The following is an 18,563-nucleotide window of genomic DNA, read 5'->3' as shown; positions in this document are numbered from 1 at the left end:
ATGTTAAATGTTGATGGGTTTTGTAAACTCTTGGGACATTTTCATATTCATATATTGACATATTGGGGTTCTCAAGTGGCGCAGCGGTCTAAGGCACTGCATCTCAATGCAAGAGGTGTCACTACAGTCCCTGGTTCGAATCCAGGATGTATCATATCTGCCGTGATTGGGAGTCCCATAGGGCGGCGCACAATTGGCCCAGCGTTGTCCGGGTTTGGCCCGGGGTAGGCCGTCATTGTAAATAAGAATATGTTCTTAACTGACTTGCCCAGTTAAAAAAAGGCTACATTTAAAATATATCAGGCGCTGCTGGAAAAAAATGCTTTGAAAGTTAGCTTTATCTTGAGGCATCTGTCAAATTACATATCAGCTGCCAAAATGTATGGCTTTAACACACTTATATTTGATTGAAGCTGGTTTACTATTTTGAGTATGTAATGCTGCAGGATTAGGCCACTTTTCAAGGGAGTTTTATGTGTAATCAGATGAAGTCTATTTCTAGACTAAAACACATTCACTAGTGCGTCTTAGTTCAAGACTAGGCCTAATCTGTGTCTGAGAAACCGCCCCAATCCGTATTACGTCTATCATGTTCTGGGGCTTTTAACTTGTAATATTCTGTTATTACAGATGATATAACGCCATTATATGGGTATTATTAAGGCTGTTTCATGCACATTATTGCCTCTTGGATAGGATGCCACTCAATCCACTTTCAGACCTACAGTAGGTGAAAAAATGGGATTTGAAACTTGAAAACAGCCAGTTGAAAAAAGTAAGATCCCCACTCACCAGCAGTTCCCACAAATCAAACTGACACATTTTCTGAATGTGTGATGTTGTAAGCCAGAATGTGGTTGTTACAGGAAGTTGAAACACGTTGGACAAAAATGTTAATATTTCAGACAGAATTGTGGCCATTGATGGTGAACAAGGACATTGCTTATTATCAACTCGTTAAGTATACAGTTCTCTCTATTACATACAAGCCAATAGAAAATGTTTGACAAGTTACTGCCATGACTATGTGTAATTGTCACTTTTTTGTGATGTGATGTGATGTGTGCCTATTTCTGTTACATTTCCTTACGTTTATTAATTCCTTTTGTTTCAGTGCTTGCCTTTGTTTTGTGTTTTACAGTTCCTTTGGATATTTGATTTTGAAGTGCATGCTCCAACCCGTTTCTCCATCAGATCCTTGCTCCGCCGTGGCTGTCATGTGCATGATGACAGAGTGACGTGAGTGTGGTAACCAAGCTTTCTGTTCTCGTCATAGCAGAGGGGTCACACTAAGGACACCCACCTTCGACCTTTCTGTTATACTTATATCAATAACTAACCAAGTGATGGTGTTTCTATTGCTAGGACCCACTTATTGTTGCTTGCAGCTATTTTATATAGCAACAGCTATAAGTGGATCGATCTACATAGCAATAATATTAGAGCCACATTCGGATGTGAGATATTTGTACATTATTTCTCACTCTCTAACTTACACTTAGATATTCTGTTTCTTTTAGGTTTTAGTAATGTGTCAGAGCAGGGTCCTAATTCTGATGCATACGCAGTTGAAAGCAACAAACTTGAAAGCAACAGAATATTTAAGTGTAAGTTAGAGCAATGTGGAAGTTTCTCCTGTTTCTAACAGGACTGACATACAGGCAGCCTCTCTCTGCAATAACCAGATGAGAGCGTCCCAAATAGTACTATTCGGGATGCAGCTCCAGTGTCTACCTCTGAGGGCTCAGTACTCAGTGTTTCGAGAAATGACCGTGGAACTCGACCGTGAGTGTTCAGTCTGCTCCCCTCGGAGCTAAGGTCATGTCACCAGCAAACCGTGAGGGTAATGTGAGAACGAACAGCATGTTCTGCACCACTGATACTGCCATCCCAAGCCAAACACAAGAGATTGAGTTACTCAACTAGAGAGGTGCAATTCAATTTTCAGATTGTCAGTATAGGAAATTAGTTAAAGGAGTTATTGAAATATTTATGAAATAATTATTGATATTGACTGGATTAAAATGGAATTTAGCTCAACTACGTTATAATACCATTATGGTTTTACCCAAGTCACTTACTGAGCCGAACACACAGATATGCATTCATGAGCTTTTAGTAGGATTAGTGTACAGATTAAAGGTGTGACCCCTCACTTATGACCCCTCACTTATGACCCCTCACTTATGTTTAAAGGTGTGACCCCTCACTTATGACCCCTCACTTATGACCCCTCACTTATGTTTAAAGGTGTGACCCCTCACTTATGACCCCTCACTTATGACCCCTCACTTATGTTTAAAGGTGTGACCCCTCACTTATGACCCCTCACTTATGACCCCTCACTTATGACCCCTCACTTATGTTTAAAGGTGTGACCCCTCACTTATGACCCCTCACTTATGACCCCTCACTTATGACCCCTCACTTATGACCCCTCACTTATGACCCCTCACTTATGTTTAAAGGTGTGACCCCTCACTTATGACCCCTCACTTATGACCCCTCACTTATGACCCCTCACTTATGTTTAAAGGTGTGACCCCTCACTTATGACCCCTCACTTATGACCCCTCACTTATGACCCCTCACTTATGACCCCTCACTTATGACCCCTCACTTATGACCCCTCACTTATGACCCCTCACTTATGACCCCTCACTTATGTTTAAAGGTGTGACCCCTCACTTATGACCCCTCACTTATGACCCCTCACTTATGACCCCTCACTTATGACCCCTCACTTATGTTTAAAGGTGTGACCCCTCACTTATGACCCCTCACTTATGACCCCTCACTTATGACCCCTCACTTATGACCCCTCACTTATGACCCCTCACTTATGACCCCTCACTTATGACCCCTCACTTATGACCCCTCACTTATGACCCCTCACTTATGTTTAAAGGTGTGACCCCTCACTTATGACCCCTCACTTATGACCCCTCACTTATGACCCCTCACTTATGACCCCTCACTTATGACCCCTCACTTATGACCCCTCACTTATGACCCCTCACTTATGTTTCTGTCTACTTTATTATTTAGCTTTTATTTTTACAATTTAGATTCACTGTGTTTACATTTAAGCATTCATAACTCCTCTACGGCACTAAATGCTGGCAACAAAAGCATTGATATGACCTATATTTGACTTCGGCATCTTATGGCGCATGTCAGATCGAATAGTCAAGGTCAAATATAGCATTTTCAACGTTCGAGGACGTGCTTTTGGGTCTTAAGATGGTTTGTATTGCATGTATCCTCTATGTAGTTGTTGTGTCATGTTTATTTGGCGCTAACGGATGTGGGATGAATGCTAGTGTAGTGTAAATGTAAATCGTTATCAGTCATTTATTTGATTCCATTTGTTGTCCTTATTATTTACTTCACATTTAAGTAAACATTTAGATAGGAATAGTTTGTTTTTTGGAGAGTGAACAGTAGGGATAAACCTAGAAGGAAGATGTGTTCGAATGTTCATTTTCTAAGACGTTGTTGTATATTCGTCCGTCACTAATACTGTTTTATTTCCTTTCAGCCGAGAACTGTTGCAGGTTTTCGAGGAACTGTCCGATATGCCTCAGTCAACGCACATAAAAACAAAGTAAACAATGTTCATGTTGTCGAAATGTATATGCTGGAAAATGTATTCTGCCAATTTTGCTCTTTTGAAATAAACGTAGAACTTGTTAATTATGTTGTTGTACTGTCAATTGGTGGCGGGCAACCATATAATAAGGAATTACAATACATAACCCCTCCAGTTATTTAATAGGATCTCTATGGGGGCAACCTTAGGTTTTGGCACTATTAAGGGTGTAGTGTACTAATTGAAATGATATAGAGTGGATATCATTCATAATCTTTACTTTTATTTTTTCTCTCCACAGGAAATGGGACGCCATGATGACCTATGGTCTTTATTTTACATGTTGGTGGAATTTGCAGTTGGACAGCTACCATGGCGGAAAATCAAGGACAAGGTAGAGTCCCTTCACTCGTCCACGACAGACCCACTGTATTTCTAGCGAAGCGTTAAAGTCAAATAATCAAATAATACGCAAGCTGAACAAAACACAAGCCTTTCTGGATCTTCTTATCTTTCAAACTCTTAACAATGTAAGTAAACAATTAAACATTTCATTTAGTAGGTATTTATTTTGCCTTCGAAATCAGATAGAAATAAATGCATGTGGCATATACTTTTGTACGCCTCTCGATTCTTTGTATGAAATTGTGCAAACTCCAAATATCACAGTGTGTGTTGGCTCCGTTGAAGTTGCATATAGGATGGTCTAATTTGCCCCTTACACCCTTGATCATTTTCACTCCATCAGCTTTCGGACACTTGTGCCACATGGCGCAATGGGCAAATGGAGGGGGAAGGGGAAAGGACTGGTTTGTTCAGCTACTGAATGACAATTAAATCAAGTCAAACAAATATATCATGTTTTATTCTGGGGTTTTTTTGCGCAGGAGCAAGTTGGGCAGATTAAAGAGCGATATGACCATAGGATGTTGCTGAAACACATGCCGTCAGAGTTTCATATCTTCCTCGACCATGTATTGGGCCTGGACTACTACACCAAGCCGGATTATCAGGTACCTTTCGCAGTATAGAGAATAAGGAAAGTACTTTGAAAGTGTTTTGAGCAACAAACGTCTCTTTTTTTTGACTGGCCACCATTTCACTATTCCGGGGACTTTTTTGTATGGTCACACAAACTGATATATTGACTTCATCAATGCTTCCTAGTTCTCCTTATGCTATTTCCAATAGCAAAATTGCATCTAAAATGACACCCTATTTCTTATATACTGCACTACTTTTGACCAATATAAAGGAAGTAGGGTGCCGTTTGGACACAACCAGAGTCTAATTTGGAGTTGTTTTCTATTTGGCCGGCTGCTGTTCTGGTCAAGGGAAAGGGTCTATTTAAAGATTAGGGTGTCATTTGGGATGTAGCCAAAGTCAAATTTCCTCTATTTCCCAGCTGCTGATGTCGGTGTTTGAGAACAGCATGAAGGAGCGCATCATCACGGAAAATGAGCCGTTTGATTGGGAGAAAGGAGGGACAGACTCCACACAGTCAACAAGCGCCTCCACCCAACCACAGCACAACACACGGCCCACCGTCGCCATGGTGGGGTAAGGACCCTGATATATTTACCATTAGGATTAAAAGGAAAGTCCACAATTTTACACTGCAGGGCAACTAACTGCTTGCAATTCATTTAACACTAGAACCGCTGGTCCTCGAGGAACCCCCTTCAGGCTAATGAGCAGTGATTCTGACTGCAACACTAACAGTGTGATTCATACATTTCATATATGCTATCACAAACATTAGTATTTGGTTGTGTTTATGAAGGTAACATTTGAGTAATAAAAAAAAACATTTCAAATAACACAATAGCATTTTCATTTGTTTATGTTGCTGTAGGCTATATGTAAAAATACAAGTTTTCAATCAGTTTTATTTGTGGAGTGCCTTTGTGTTGGAACACAGTAACAGCTTCTTTGTAATGATCGTTGTCCTCCTCGGATGAGGAATAGGAAGGATCAGACCAAAACGCAGCGTGGTAAGAGTCCATGTTAATTTGAATAAATAAACTGAACAATAGACAGCTGCCTCTGATTGGGAACCATACCAGGCCAAACACAGAAATACAAAACATAGAACAAAAACATAGAATGCCCACCCCAACTCACGCTCTGACCAAACCAAAAATAGAGACATAAAAAAGGAACTAAGGTCAGGACGTGACATTCTTTTAATAATGATTAAATAAATAAATAAATATTCCAACCACCAAGGCGCATGGTTAGCACCAACTGTACTTGATAAATGGTGAAAATCTGCACAAAAGTAATAATGTCATTATAATGAATATAAGTATCGATATGACAGCAGTAAAAAAGAGTGGATTATTTATACGTTGGATACCATGGCGAATTTGTTTCCAGGCATCGCATTCTCATTTCTTTATCACCAAAACGAAGGTGACGCATGATCTCTCTGAAGCGATCCCGTGACATGATTTCTCTGACCCGAAGCTCTCCATATAGCCCACACACTCTTTCCATCGAATGCTCCACAGGATTGAAATGAACGCTTCCAGCTGGTGACTGCTGTTGCTGATGTTGTTTTTTGCTTGAGATGTAGGGCTTGTCAGGGGAGTAAGCATGGGTGGGCCTGGGTGGACACAGGCCCACCACGGAGGTGCCAGGCCCTGCCAAACCCATCCAATCAGATTGAGCAAAAACAAAAAAAAGAATACATTATTATTATTATTATTTGTATTTTTTTGAAATACTCCTCAGTACCCACCCCTGCCCACCTACCATCGAATTTCTGGCTACACCCCTGGGGCCTGCTCTCTGTGATGACATTTTGTGCTGATAATCAGCCTGTAGCATTGTCACTGGCTTGCTGTATCCAAACGGTGCCGTCTCTTCCTCTCTTTTGTCTCACATTTAATTTAATGGAGGCGAGGGCACCTGCTGCATGCGCATCGTTCTGTCTAAGACCTTGGAGGTGTAGGTTCACGCTGAGGCTCAGAATCGGAAGAATAATCAGATGTCATGAGTTATTTTCATTCAGTTCTAGTAGCATTGCTAACACAGCATGTGCATCCATTCGTCTTTGTCTTCTTCTCTCACTGTGTACTCCAAGTAGACCTTAGTAGACTGATAAAACTGCTTGGATTAGGTGGACTGATAGAGGGTACATATTTAGGGTATACATTTTCAGATTATAATTACATTATACCAGTACAATATCATGGCCCGCCTTGTTCTTCATTCAAAATTGGTAATTACATTCTGATTATCAACTGGGCACGGCACCTTCCACTGTCGGGAGGAGGTGCAACGGGGAAAACCATTCAAACAATGAGATGCCCTCCTGAAACTGGTTATAACTCCAGTTCGGTTTGTGATATTAACGTTCTACCTACGGTTATATAGACTTGGGACGGTGGGGGGCATGGCTTTAAAAATGGCAGAGTAATAAAAAAATATATATGAATGAGCAGTCGAAATGAATGCTTTAGTGGTTCTAGTGTTAACAGGGACAGTAACCATTCATCAACATTTCAGTGTTCACGTCAATGTAAATGTGCCAGCTGAAATGGCCTCCCTTGAGGCGTGCTCGCATGTGAAGAGCCAATAGAGGCATTCATGGCAGATTCACATTTTGTAGTTGCTGACTATTGTAAGCAGAACGTTTCCCCATTGTGTATGATGATGTCATATTTCTGCACCTTCCTTTATCTTAAGAGTCTTTTTCACCAGTTGGCTGTCTTTGATACTTGACATTTACAGTATCAAATCACAGTGCAATGGCACAATACATTAGATCCTGAAAGTGCCACAACATGATAGTGCAGTCACAGTGCTCTATTTTTAATCTGTCTTTTATACATCTTTCATGGGAGCTATTGTTTGACTCACTCACCCAAATATATTATTTTTGAAGATTCTCTCTCTCTCTGATGACTGTCTGGTTTGAAGCTCTTTAATGTTCAGGCTGCCTAGACACGCACACACTACACACAGCTGCATGACTTCCCTTGCGAACACGACATCCTTATCTCTGGAGACATCGTTAGTGTTTTGGTCGTCATCACACATGAGGCTCTATCCTAAATGGCACCCTATTCCCTAAGTAGTGCACTTTGACGTCATATTGCACTATGTGGGGAATAGGGTGCCATTTAGGAGGCATCCTGAGCCTCCCAGAGCAAATGAGAAAGAACAGGTTTTGTGTCCGTCAGTATTGCTGTCATACCTCGAGGCTACTGCCACACTGCTCATCCAAACCCTTTGAAATGCATGATATTGAATTCTAAACTAGGCTGTAAAAGGACTTTGAAATACCAGTTACAATCAATGTTTCACTGAATAAATAGATGTTTACTGAACTTTGAGGGTTGCCTGTACAAAGTGCATTAATTAAGTGCATGGTTACACCCCCATAATTCAGGAAATAAAAAAATAAAAAACATTTTGGAATTGAGTAGGGCTGGAACAAAAACCTGCATTCCCAGTGGACATATATTTTTATTTTACCTTTATTTAACTAGGCAAGTCAGTTAAGAACAAATTCTTATTTTCAATGACGGCCTAGGAACAGTGGGTTAACTGCCTGTTCAGGGGTAGAAGGACAGATTTGTACCTTGTCAGCTCGTGGGTTTGAACTTGCAACCTTCCGGTTACTAGTCCAATGCTCTTAACCACTAGGCTACCCTGCCACCCCAGGGTAGCCTAGGGGCGCCCCAGGGTAGTCTTCACATGTAGGTGTTATACATGTGTTTATAATATGCATTGTGTACATCCTTGGGCCGCCGCTGATCTTAATCAACTGATTTAACCTGAACCCATCCCGCAACTCCCATCCATCTTCTCCCACAGAGCCCTAAACACCCCGGTGCCCGGAGACCTCCAGAGAGAGAACACAGAGAACGTGCTCCAGGATGAGCACCTCAGCGACCAGGAGAATGCCCCTCCGGCCCTGCCTCCCAGTGGGAGCCGCCAGGGGGGCGAGGGCGGTGGCCAGACGCCCGCAAAGGGCGAGGGATGGGAGGACACCGACTTCAACCGCAACAAACTCAGGATCAGCCTGGGCAAGGTGAGTAAGGGGGAGGGATGAGGGGAGAACACAACATTTTACTGTATGGCATCTATGTAGATGTTGTTCTAGCGTAGCTTATAACTGTTTGTTGATAACAGTATTTTTAGCATTTTTTATTAATTAAAAATATGGGATCGATTGATGGTTGGCTGGGTAGAAGACGATAGACGGACATACAGATGCACAGACTGAGATGAACATCCAGACAGAAAATGTGTACACTAGACAGGCGAAGGCCTACCCTTTAAACTCCTAGCAGTGGTAATAGACACATTTTAGAATTAATTACTGTTTAGCATACACCATCGTGACCTCCTGTCTCTCCTTTCCCCTCCCCTTTCCCTTCCCCTCCTCTCCCCTCTGTGTCTGCAGGGGGCCCAGGAGGGGGATGAACCCAGCAGAGGGGCCTGTCCCATGTCGCCGTGCTGGGCAGGAGGGGCCCCAGAGTCCCCCAGTGGCCAGGTGCGCTCCCTCCGGTACCGCCGCATCAACAGCCCAGAGTCAGACCGCATGTCGGCCGCTGATGGGAGGGCCGTCGACGGCTATGGCCAAAGGTGACCACTACAAACCAGCTCTAGTATTCGTTACAGACCTGTACTAGCTTTTAGTATAGTAGTATTTAAGTATAGTAGTTAACCAGGAAGTGCATTATGCTAAAATACATTTAGTATTGTACCTAGCTACATTAGTCTCTTAGGCGTTCCAGGAAAGTCCTTTGGGTTAGGGTCTGTGTAACTGCTATAAGCCTATCTATTATAGCCCTCCACTTTAATACTTAATTCAATACTTAATGTGTGTGTTCTTTTGGTCTTTTGTTGCATCTGTTTGTGCGTGCTTGTGTGTCTATGTGCACTTCTACGTCCTTGTGCTTGTACCTGTGTGTATGTGTACATATCTGTGTGCCACAGTATCAGGTCCCGCATGGACATCCTGGGCTCGCCCTCGCGCCACATGTACTCGTCCCAACCGGCCATGATGCTGTCTGTGGACGACGGCCTGCAGCGCGGGCGGCACGGCGAGGGCTCGGTGGCGTCCGTGGACCAGGAAGCCCACAGCAATGCCTTTATCAGATCGGTGCCGCTAGCAGAGGAGGAAGACTTTGATAGCAAGGAGTGGGTGATCATTGACAAGGAGACGGAGCTGAGGGACTTCCAGCCCACCACGTCGGGCACCACCGATGAGGAGCCTGAGGAGCTGAGGCCCCTGGAGGAGGGAGAGGAGAGGAGGAAGCTGCGGGGAGGAGGTGGGCCTGAAGGTTTTATGTACATTCAATAATGTGAAATTTCAGTCAGTTAAATTTTGTTCTATTCAGTTCTGTTGTATTCAGTTCTGTTCTATTCTGTACAAGTTGTGTTGACGATGATGCTCATCTCTCCTCTGACAATAAAATATTATTTAACGTTTGACTTAATCCGGAAAACACTTTTCACGCTACTGAGCCGAACCAAAGCATTTGTACTGAGCTGACCTGGTTATGCATCCATCACATTTGCTGGAACTGTGCTGAAAAGGACAATATGAAAATTAAATATTCAACCCATCACAGTTTGGTTCCGGTTGGCATGATAGTGTGAAAAGGGTACTAGATTCCTAACCAATCTTTTGTTTTAGGGGCGGAGATGGTGGTGCGGCCCAAGACGACCCACACAACCAACAGCAGCCGGGGCATGCTCACGCTCACCGAGGAGGAAGCCTCCAGAAGAAGTGGGGGAAGCCCCGCCATGTCGCCCTGTCATTCACTCCCGTCAGGCCGTCCTATCGGACCCCAAAGACCGGTAAGAGATCGGGCCAACCTTATCGGTGGAGGGAGGCTTCTCTCCTTGCATGTTCATGGTAGTCGGCTCAGAGCTTGGTCGCCTGCTGCACAGTGCGGTTAATCTTTAGATGATATGGATGAGACCCACCTTAGCGGTGGGTGTTGTTGATCTATCCAGATTATGTAAAGATGAGCTGTTCGGTGCCCCCTCTGGTCGGGATGTCCATTAACATGCAGTGCTAAACCTGGGGGTAGGGTTAAGCCAAGGGTTGCAAAATTCCGATAATTTAACCCAAATTACCTGTTTTTCCAGAAATCTCAGTTGGATGATTCACGGATTTCTGTCTTATTTCCTTATAATTCAAGTAATCTTTCTCGAAAACCTGGGAATTTTGCAACCCTACAATTTTGCAAGCCAGTGGGAAGTGAATACCTTGGAGGGGGGCGACCATTATTCCTGCAGCCATTTTAGTGTCATTCACACTGTCATTGGTGTGACATATCCTGCCAGTGTAAAGAGAGAAAACGTGCCTTTTTCTGTGTCAGCAGGCACAAATTGTTCCTTTCCATCAGTTTGGTTTTGCCCATGACTTTTGGTTTTAACCATTGTTTTGTAATGATACGGTATGAATGGGAGACGTGGCTTTGCTAACTGCATATTCCAGCATCCGATCAGATGTAGCATTACATATAATAATTATTGAACAGTTTATGCTTTTTGGGTGAGATGGTGGCATGAGTAGGGTTGTTTTTGATAGGTGCATTCCCCCCAATGTATTTCTACAATATTTTCTCAATAGTTTTCTCAATGACTCCACGAGCATTTTCTTATTGTACAGTTCCGGCAAATGCCAGATGGGCTGGTCCATACCCCGGGAAGATTCCTGGTCCCAGTACGTCCCTGTATTCGGGTTGACATCCGTTAGGATTGCACTGCACTTGATGCCCTCGTTATGGCACACTGATGAAACAAGATATATGCATACATGATGACACTTTGTCATTCTGATGAGAATAATGTAACAAACATCCAGATAGCCGTAGCAAAAGGTTTTTTGTAAGAGAAATATAATCTTTGGACATGTTCAGGTGGTGCCACCAAGTTTCGAAAGGTTTTCTTCATACCGAACACGTTCTTGACATCAGTGTTATAAATTCCTGACATGAAAACCTTTGGTTGAAAATGTTCAATTAAAACATTTAAACCGTGGGTCTTCCCATCAGGCTAGGGAAACATATCCCACCGCTGCCACCAAAATGTGATTAAGCTGACCGTTACCTCATACATAAAAAGATGCACAAAGAAAATGTTCAGAATGTTCAAGTCTTTTAGGTGAATTATAGAGGAAATTCAGCAATTTCTTGGAGAACAATTGAAGTTGACAAAATGTTTCTTTTTATTATTAAAACCAATGTCCCCGTAGCATCCATTAGGGTTCAGTTCTTCAGGGGTCTTCTAGGTGAGAATGTAATGCAATCATACTATTTTGCCCAACAATGATATCTGTATTATATTTCATTTTTGTCACGTTACACTTTCAACTCTGAAATACCGCTTTGTACACAAATATGTGTCAAGAAACAGGCCTTTAAGTATGAACCAAAGACACATCCATGAGCAAAGAGATCAAAGAGATTCATAAATGCTTTGTTTTCCAACGCTCAATCACTGGTTGGCATATGGCACAAGTGTCAAACGTGCGGCCCAGAGCTCGGATCCTGCCTGCGAGGAGGTCCAATCCGGACCACGGGTGGTTTGATTCTTTTTTTTTTTTGGTGGGGGGGGGGACAAACTCAATATACTTTAAAATGACTAAAACCAAATCGAAACTGTGTAGAAATGATAATGGACCTACATACATAAATGTTCTTGACTGTGTCCAGCTCACACAATCAGGGAGCATCAAAAAGTCCCAAAATGATGGATAGACTGTTTTGAGTTTGACATCCCTGGTTGAATGAAGGTCATGATGAGTTGATTATTGGAAACAGGTGTTAGTGCTGGGTTGGGGAAAAAACCTGCACATCCAGTATCTCCCTAGAGTTGGAGAACCCTGATTTGCATAAACTATGCATGCTGAAAAGAGTCATACATTGCTTACTATGTGCTACTGTGTATGTCTAATGGGAGGCCCATACACATGGTGTGAGTACAGTAACACTGGTTCTTTATTTTTATTCCCCTGCGCCCAACACTAGAGGGTGCCACAAAACATCCCTCAAAACAACCTAACTCAGAGCAGAGTATGAATACGATACAAAGAAAAGTATATGGACACCCCCTGAAATTAGTGGATTCGGCTATATCAGCCTGACCAGTGTATGAAATCAAACACACAGCCATGCAATCTCCATAGAAACATTGGCAGTAGAACGGCCTTACTGAAGAGCTCAGTGGCTTTCAACGTGGCACTGTCATGGGATGCCACCACAAGTCAGTTTGGCAAATTTTTGACCTGCTAGAGCTGCCCCGGTCAACTGTAAGTGCTGTTATTGTGAAGTGGAAACGTCTAGGAGCAACAAAGGCTCAGCTGCAAAGTGGCAGGCCACACAAGCTCACAGAACGTGGCCACCGAGTGCTGACACGTGCAGCGCTTAAAAATCATCTGTCCTCGATTGCAACACTCACTACCGAGTTCCAAACTGCCTCTGGAAGCAATGTCAGCACAAGACCTGTTTGTCGGGAGCTTCATGAAATGGGTGGCTGAGCAGCCACACACAAGCCTAAGATCACCATGCGCAATGCCACGCATTGCCTGGAGTGGTGTGAAGCTCGCCGCCATTGGACTCTGGAGTGACAAATCACACTTCATCAAATTGTGTTTCACATACACATGGTTAGCAGATGTTAATGCGAGTGTAGCGAAATGCTTGTGCTTCTAGTTCCAACAGTGCAGTAATATCTAACAAGTAATGTAACAATTCCCTAACAACTACCTAATAAACACAAATCTAAAGGGGTGAATGAGAATATGTCAGTCTATGGATGAGCGATGGCCGAGTGGCATAGGCAAGGTGCAATAGTTGGTATAAAATACAGTATATACATGTGATATGAGTAATGTAAGATATGTAATCATTATTAAAGTGGCATTATTTAGTGCATTGTATAAAGTGACTAGTAATCCATTTATTAAAGTGGCCAGTGATTGGATCTCAATGTATGCAGCAGCCTCTCTGAGATTGCTGTTTAACAGTCTGATGGCCTTGAGATAGAAGCTGTTTTTCAGTCTCTCGGTCCCAGCTTTGATGCACCTGTACTGACCTCGCCTTCTGGATGGAAGCGGTGTGAACAGGCTCGGGTGGTTGATGTCCTCGATGATCTTTTTTGGCCTTCCTATGACCATCTGGCAGTCCGACGGATGAATCTGGGTTTGGTGGATGCCAGGAGCATGCTACCTGCCGTAAAGCAGAGTGCCAAATGTGAAGGTTGGTGGAGGAGTATTGGTCTGGGGCTGTTTTTCCTGGTTTGGGCTAGTTCCCTTAATTTCAGTGAAGGGAAATCTTAACGCTAAAGTATATAATGACTTTCTAGACAATTCTGTGCTTCCAACTTTGTGGCAACAGTTGGGGGAAGGCCCTTATTTGATTTTTTATATTATTTTATTTTTACCTTTATTTAACCAGGCAAGTCAGTTAAGAACACATTCTTATTTTCAATGACGGCCTGGGAACAGTGGGTTAACTGCCTGTTCAGGGGAAGAACGACAGATTTGTACCTTGTCAGCTGGGGGGTTTGAACTCACAACCTTCCGGTTACTAGTCCAACGCTCTAACCACTAGGCTACCCTGCCGCCCCTTTCCTGTTTTAGCATGACAATACCCCCATGCACAAAGAAAGGTCCATACAGAAATGGTTTGTTGAGATCGGTGTGGAAGAATTTGACTGGCCTGCACAGAGCCCTGACCTCAACCCCATCAAACACCTTTGGGATGAATTGGAACGAGCCAGGCCTAATCGCCCAACATCAGTGCCCAAACTCACTAATGCTCTAGTGGCTGAATGGAAACAAGTCCCTGCAGCAATATTCCAACATCTAGTGGAAAGCTTTCCCAGAAAGAGTGGAGTATGTTACAGCAGCACCAAATCCATATTTAAGCCCATGATTTTGGAATGAGATGTTCGACGAACAGGTGTATTTATCTATGAGGTTAGGGTGAGCAATAACTTCCAGATCATTTGAAAGGTTTGAATGGAAAACAGGATACAGCTCTATATGAATGAAACAATGGCCCTCACTGATAAAGGACAACAGACAAAAAAAGAACAAAACTAACATGAATGTCAGTCAGTAGTCACAGAGATGTGGTTTTAAATCCAGTTAGTTCAGATTGATTCATTAAAACAATAGTGTAGTTGGGTCATTCCACAAACTGAGTCCATGTTGTGCCCCTTTGATATTTCAAATAGATATTGTGCACCAATATTGGATTTTAAAAGCCTATAATATTAAAAATGACCCATCCCCTAGGGCCGATATTCCCATTAAAATCCGTCTGTTTACCCAACCCCCCCAAACCAACCAAGGCTTAGACTTGAAATACATTCATTTGATTTTTAAATGAATTAAGTTTTGCTAAAGTGCCAAAATGTGTACATGTTCCTCTGTGCACTCTGTGACATCTCAGAATAGTTTAACCCACTTAACTGCAACATTTCATAAAGCCCTAGTTATTTTGTTGCTTTGACAGTCATTTCTGAAGATTCATATTTATTTTGTGATTAATTTTAAGTAGAAAAAAAACTGTTCCTCACTTTAAGGTCCACCCTGTTACAGGAACTGAACTCTCTTTTTTAATATGATTGAAACTATTTTTTAAATATATTTTTCTTAAAGGTCCAATGCAGCCATTTTCATCTCAATATGAAATCATTTCTGGGTAAATGAAGTACCTTACTGTGATTATTTTCCATTAAGAAGGCCAAAAAGAAACCAAAATAGCTCCTTAGCTAAATGACATTTCTCAAGCAAGAATTTAGTTAGAACTGTCTGCTAGTGGTTTGAGAGAGGGACCTAATTTGAAGGAGCCTACTTGAACTTGAAAACTAGCTGTAATTGGCAGAGAGTAGGGCAAACTCTCTTTATTGGACTATTAACTTGTACCACCTGGTGATGTCACCAGTTGGTTCAAAAATCCCACCCAGCCAAACAAGCTGAAATTTCAGGCAGTCTTTTCAAACAGCTTTTACACTTAAAGTGCATTATCATAATTTTCACAGAATTATTACAACCTCATAGTGTGGAAATATTTATAAAACACAGGAAAATCTAGTTTTGGACTGCACTGGCCCCTTTAAGAACATTTAATATATATAGTCAAATCATAGTGTAAGGCAGGTGAGCTGGTTCTACCCTTTTTGGCCATGTTTTGTAGTGGAGAACTGAGTGCGTTGAACATAACACGTCAACCATGTTACCCATAGGTGGACAGGCTAGAAATGTTTTAACTGTAAAAAAATGTTTGAAGCTTACATTCAATTGGCCCTCCCTGTTGCACACAACAAGCTTGCGTTCCCCCTATCACAAGGGGTTTTATGGCTGACTTAATCCTGTTACTTTATTTGGTACTTAATAGGCACTTACTATAGTCCTCTTTTTTACTAAGTTGAACATGTGCTCATCATGACAGAATGTTACAATGAGGTGAAATAAAACATTCACCAAATTAACACTACCCAAAAGGGACTCATTTCATGTAACGACCCAGTTATCACTCACTGGCTCGATTGAGTGTCATTTAAATGGAGTTACTTTGGAAGAATGACTTTTGAAATATTTTATTTTCATTTTGGAGGTACTTCATTTTGGGAGCAAATCCTTGTTCTTTGAAAACCAAAATCAAATTTGTTTTTATTATTTTTAATTGAACAAAATACACACGCTCAAACTATTTTGTATACAAATACAAAACTTCACACAACATGCTTTTGTAAGGTTTCCTTTTGTTGAGATCTGGTTGAAGCGAAGTCAGATAATCAGATTACAAGCAGGTAAAGGCATCTTTGTCATGACGACATCAACAACCCTGGGAAAAATGCAGACTATATAGGTTGTTGTTGAACCAACATTAGATTACAACCAGGTGCAAAAAGTCATGTAATCCTTCCTTTATCTTTTCAACCGATTATACTCATTGCAATCTCTTCAATTTGAATAAAAATACATAAACTAGCTCAGATCATATTAAACCTGATTTTTAAAGCTCATTTCCTGCAATTCTACACATTTTGCCTGGGGGCAGACAGAAACATTTGCAGTTTTATAGCAAATTTCATGCTATTCTATACATTTTGCCATGAGGCTGAGAGAACATTTCCGGGGGCCCCCAACCAACGTGTTTAATAGGGGGAGGACACCCTGGAGGTTAGGGCCCCAGGGCATGTGCCCTGCATACTCATTCGGTAATCCAGCCATGGGAAAAGGCACCATCATTTGGTTGTCATCTGGTCAGATGATTTCAACTATTTAATCAGAACACAACTATTTAATCAGAACACAACCTGAGCTCAACCAGTTTTTCCCACTGGCTTAGATTACAATTTAATATTGTTGACCTTGTTGCCCTGCCTAAAAACCTTTTAAACAAAAAAATCGTACATATTGTTTTTTGAATACACATTACCCAGAATCCATGTACCACTAGGGTCCGTTAGCACTGCATCAATTATAAACCAGTCCGGGAGGTCTCTTGTGTTATGTAGGTCTGCGTACCATTTGATCAAGTTTATATTCGATGTCTATTTAACCTTTTTGTACGATTTTGTAAGTGTCTTTTTCTGACGGTTACAGTATGTCCATGAAATATGTTAAAGAACGTTTTGCTCAGGTGTATGGTAAGAATAAAAACCTGAATACACAAGGACCCTTCAAAACCACAAGGCCAGTTTACCCATTCCCTGTGCCAGTTGTATTTCCTTGTCATGGATTACCGGAAAAGAAAACAAAAATGTTGATTTTACTTACCTCACCAATCACGCTTTACCAGCCTTATTTGTGATTTCACTGCAAGTGCCTAGTACGGCAGTCCTCGCTATCGCAAACATGTCAAGGACCCTCGTTTTATTTGCCCTGCGACCTCTTCCTTGACATAACATGCATTTGCTCAACCTATCACTTAAAAGTACAGTATGTCAAGTTGCACTCACCCAGAGGAGAAAAAGCGAGGGTGCCATGGGAACAACAAGCGAAGAAATAAAGTGGTGTTTTGGGGTAAGCACAGTTTAGGATAGTCCTTACTTCTGTTGTTTTTTTCTTAATTAGTTTCTGTTCCGAACTCCTCCTTTTTTTGTTGAGCCATATTTATCCCCTTTCCTTCGTTGTGTGTTTGTGTTTCGTGTGCTTGATGAGACCATCTATGTTATTCATTTTGCATTTTCCAATGGTGATTTTTTTTCCCAATATTTTTTTTTTTTGTCAAATTGAGTGTAATGAAATTTGATCGTGTCCAGGCATTTTCCCAGGTTCAATGTGTTTACATACTAGAAGAACATGTGCAGTACTTGTGCGTGTTTTTAATGGCATTGTTGGGGAATGCGTGCTCTGTGCCTCGATTATGAGATAGACGGAAACTACTCTCATTTGCTTCCAATCTGGCAACCTACTTAACTGTTTTGTAGAATACTGTCTTCTATCGTTTGAACATACTGTAACGCCTCTGCTGTAATGACAACCATAGAGTCTTCCTCTCCCTGTTTCTCTCTGGACTACATCCGAGAGCCCTTACAGCATGCACACAGGGAAGGAGAGATGTATGACAAGATATGTTCCAATACTCCATATGGATCCCTTTTCTTGTCTCCTTCTTTTACCCTCTTATCAGCTGACCTGAAAGGTACTGGATAGTTGAGCTCCCAAGCCTATAACTCTCAACTATCTAATCCTTTTAGAATACTGGTGAGGAAGGGTAAGAAGACAAGGAAATGAAGCCGTTTCATGAGAGTTGGAACGTGAACCATTTACTGGTCTATAGTCTGTTAGCATGACCTTGTTGTCCCTCCCCCTTCCATCCTAATGCCCCTCCTTCTGTTTTCTGATTGGTCTCTTCTGCAGCTGGAGGATGACAGGCACCACCCGAGGCCCAATCAGCTGCGGAGGCTAGCCTCCTACGTCTTCTCATCATCCACGCTGGAGACGGAGCAGTACCCGCACCCCGGAGGGTCCTTCATC

General features: G+C 42.1%; 1 protein-coding gene across 4 annotated transcripts in view; it reads left to right on the top strand.

Annotated features, from left to right (window-relative positions):
- LOC109875513 (tau-tubulin kinase 1) overlaps positions 1-18,563 on the top strand; it is a 48,908-nt gene that overhangs the window by 16,982 nt on the left and 13,363 nt on the right. For all 4 annotated transcript variants that reach the window (XM_031799696.1, XM_031799694.1, XM_031799697.1 and 1 more), the window contains exons 7-14: positions 3,542-3,607; positions 3,894-3,986; positions 4,480-4,605; positions 4,998-5,152; positions 8,420-8,636; positions 9,012-9,193; positions 9,548-9,882; positions 10,251-10,414. In XM_031799696.1, coding sequence (XP_031655556.1) covers positions 3,542-3,607; positions 3,894-3,986; positions 4,480-4,605; positions 4,998-5,152; positions 8,420-8,636; positions 9,012-9,193; positions 9,548-9,882; positions 10,251-10,414 — 1,338 coding nt within the window. The remainder of the gene's footprint in view (positions 1-3,541; positions 3,608-3,893; positions 3,987-4,479; positions 4,606-4,997; positions 5,153-8,419; positions 8,637-9,011; positions 9,194-9,547; positions 9,883-10,250; positions 10,415-18,563) is intronic.

This window comes from Oncorhynchus kisutch, linkage group LG20, assembly GCF_002021735.2.
Source record: "Oncorhynchus kisutch isolate 150728-3 linkage group LG20, Okis_V2, whole genome shotgun sequence".
Classification (NCBI taxonomy): Eukaryota; Metazoa; Chordata; class Actinopteri; order Salmoniformes; family Salmonidae; genus Oncorhynchus; species Oncorhynchus kisutch.
This window is presented reverse-complemented; position numbering and strand designations above follow the sequence as displayed.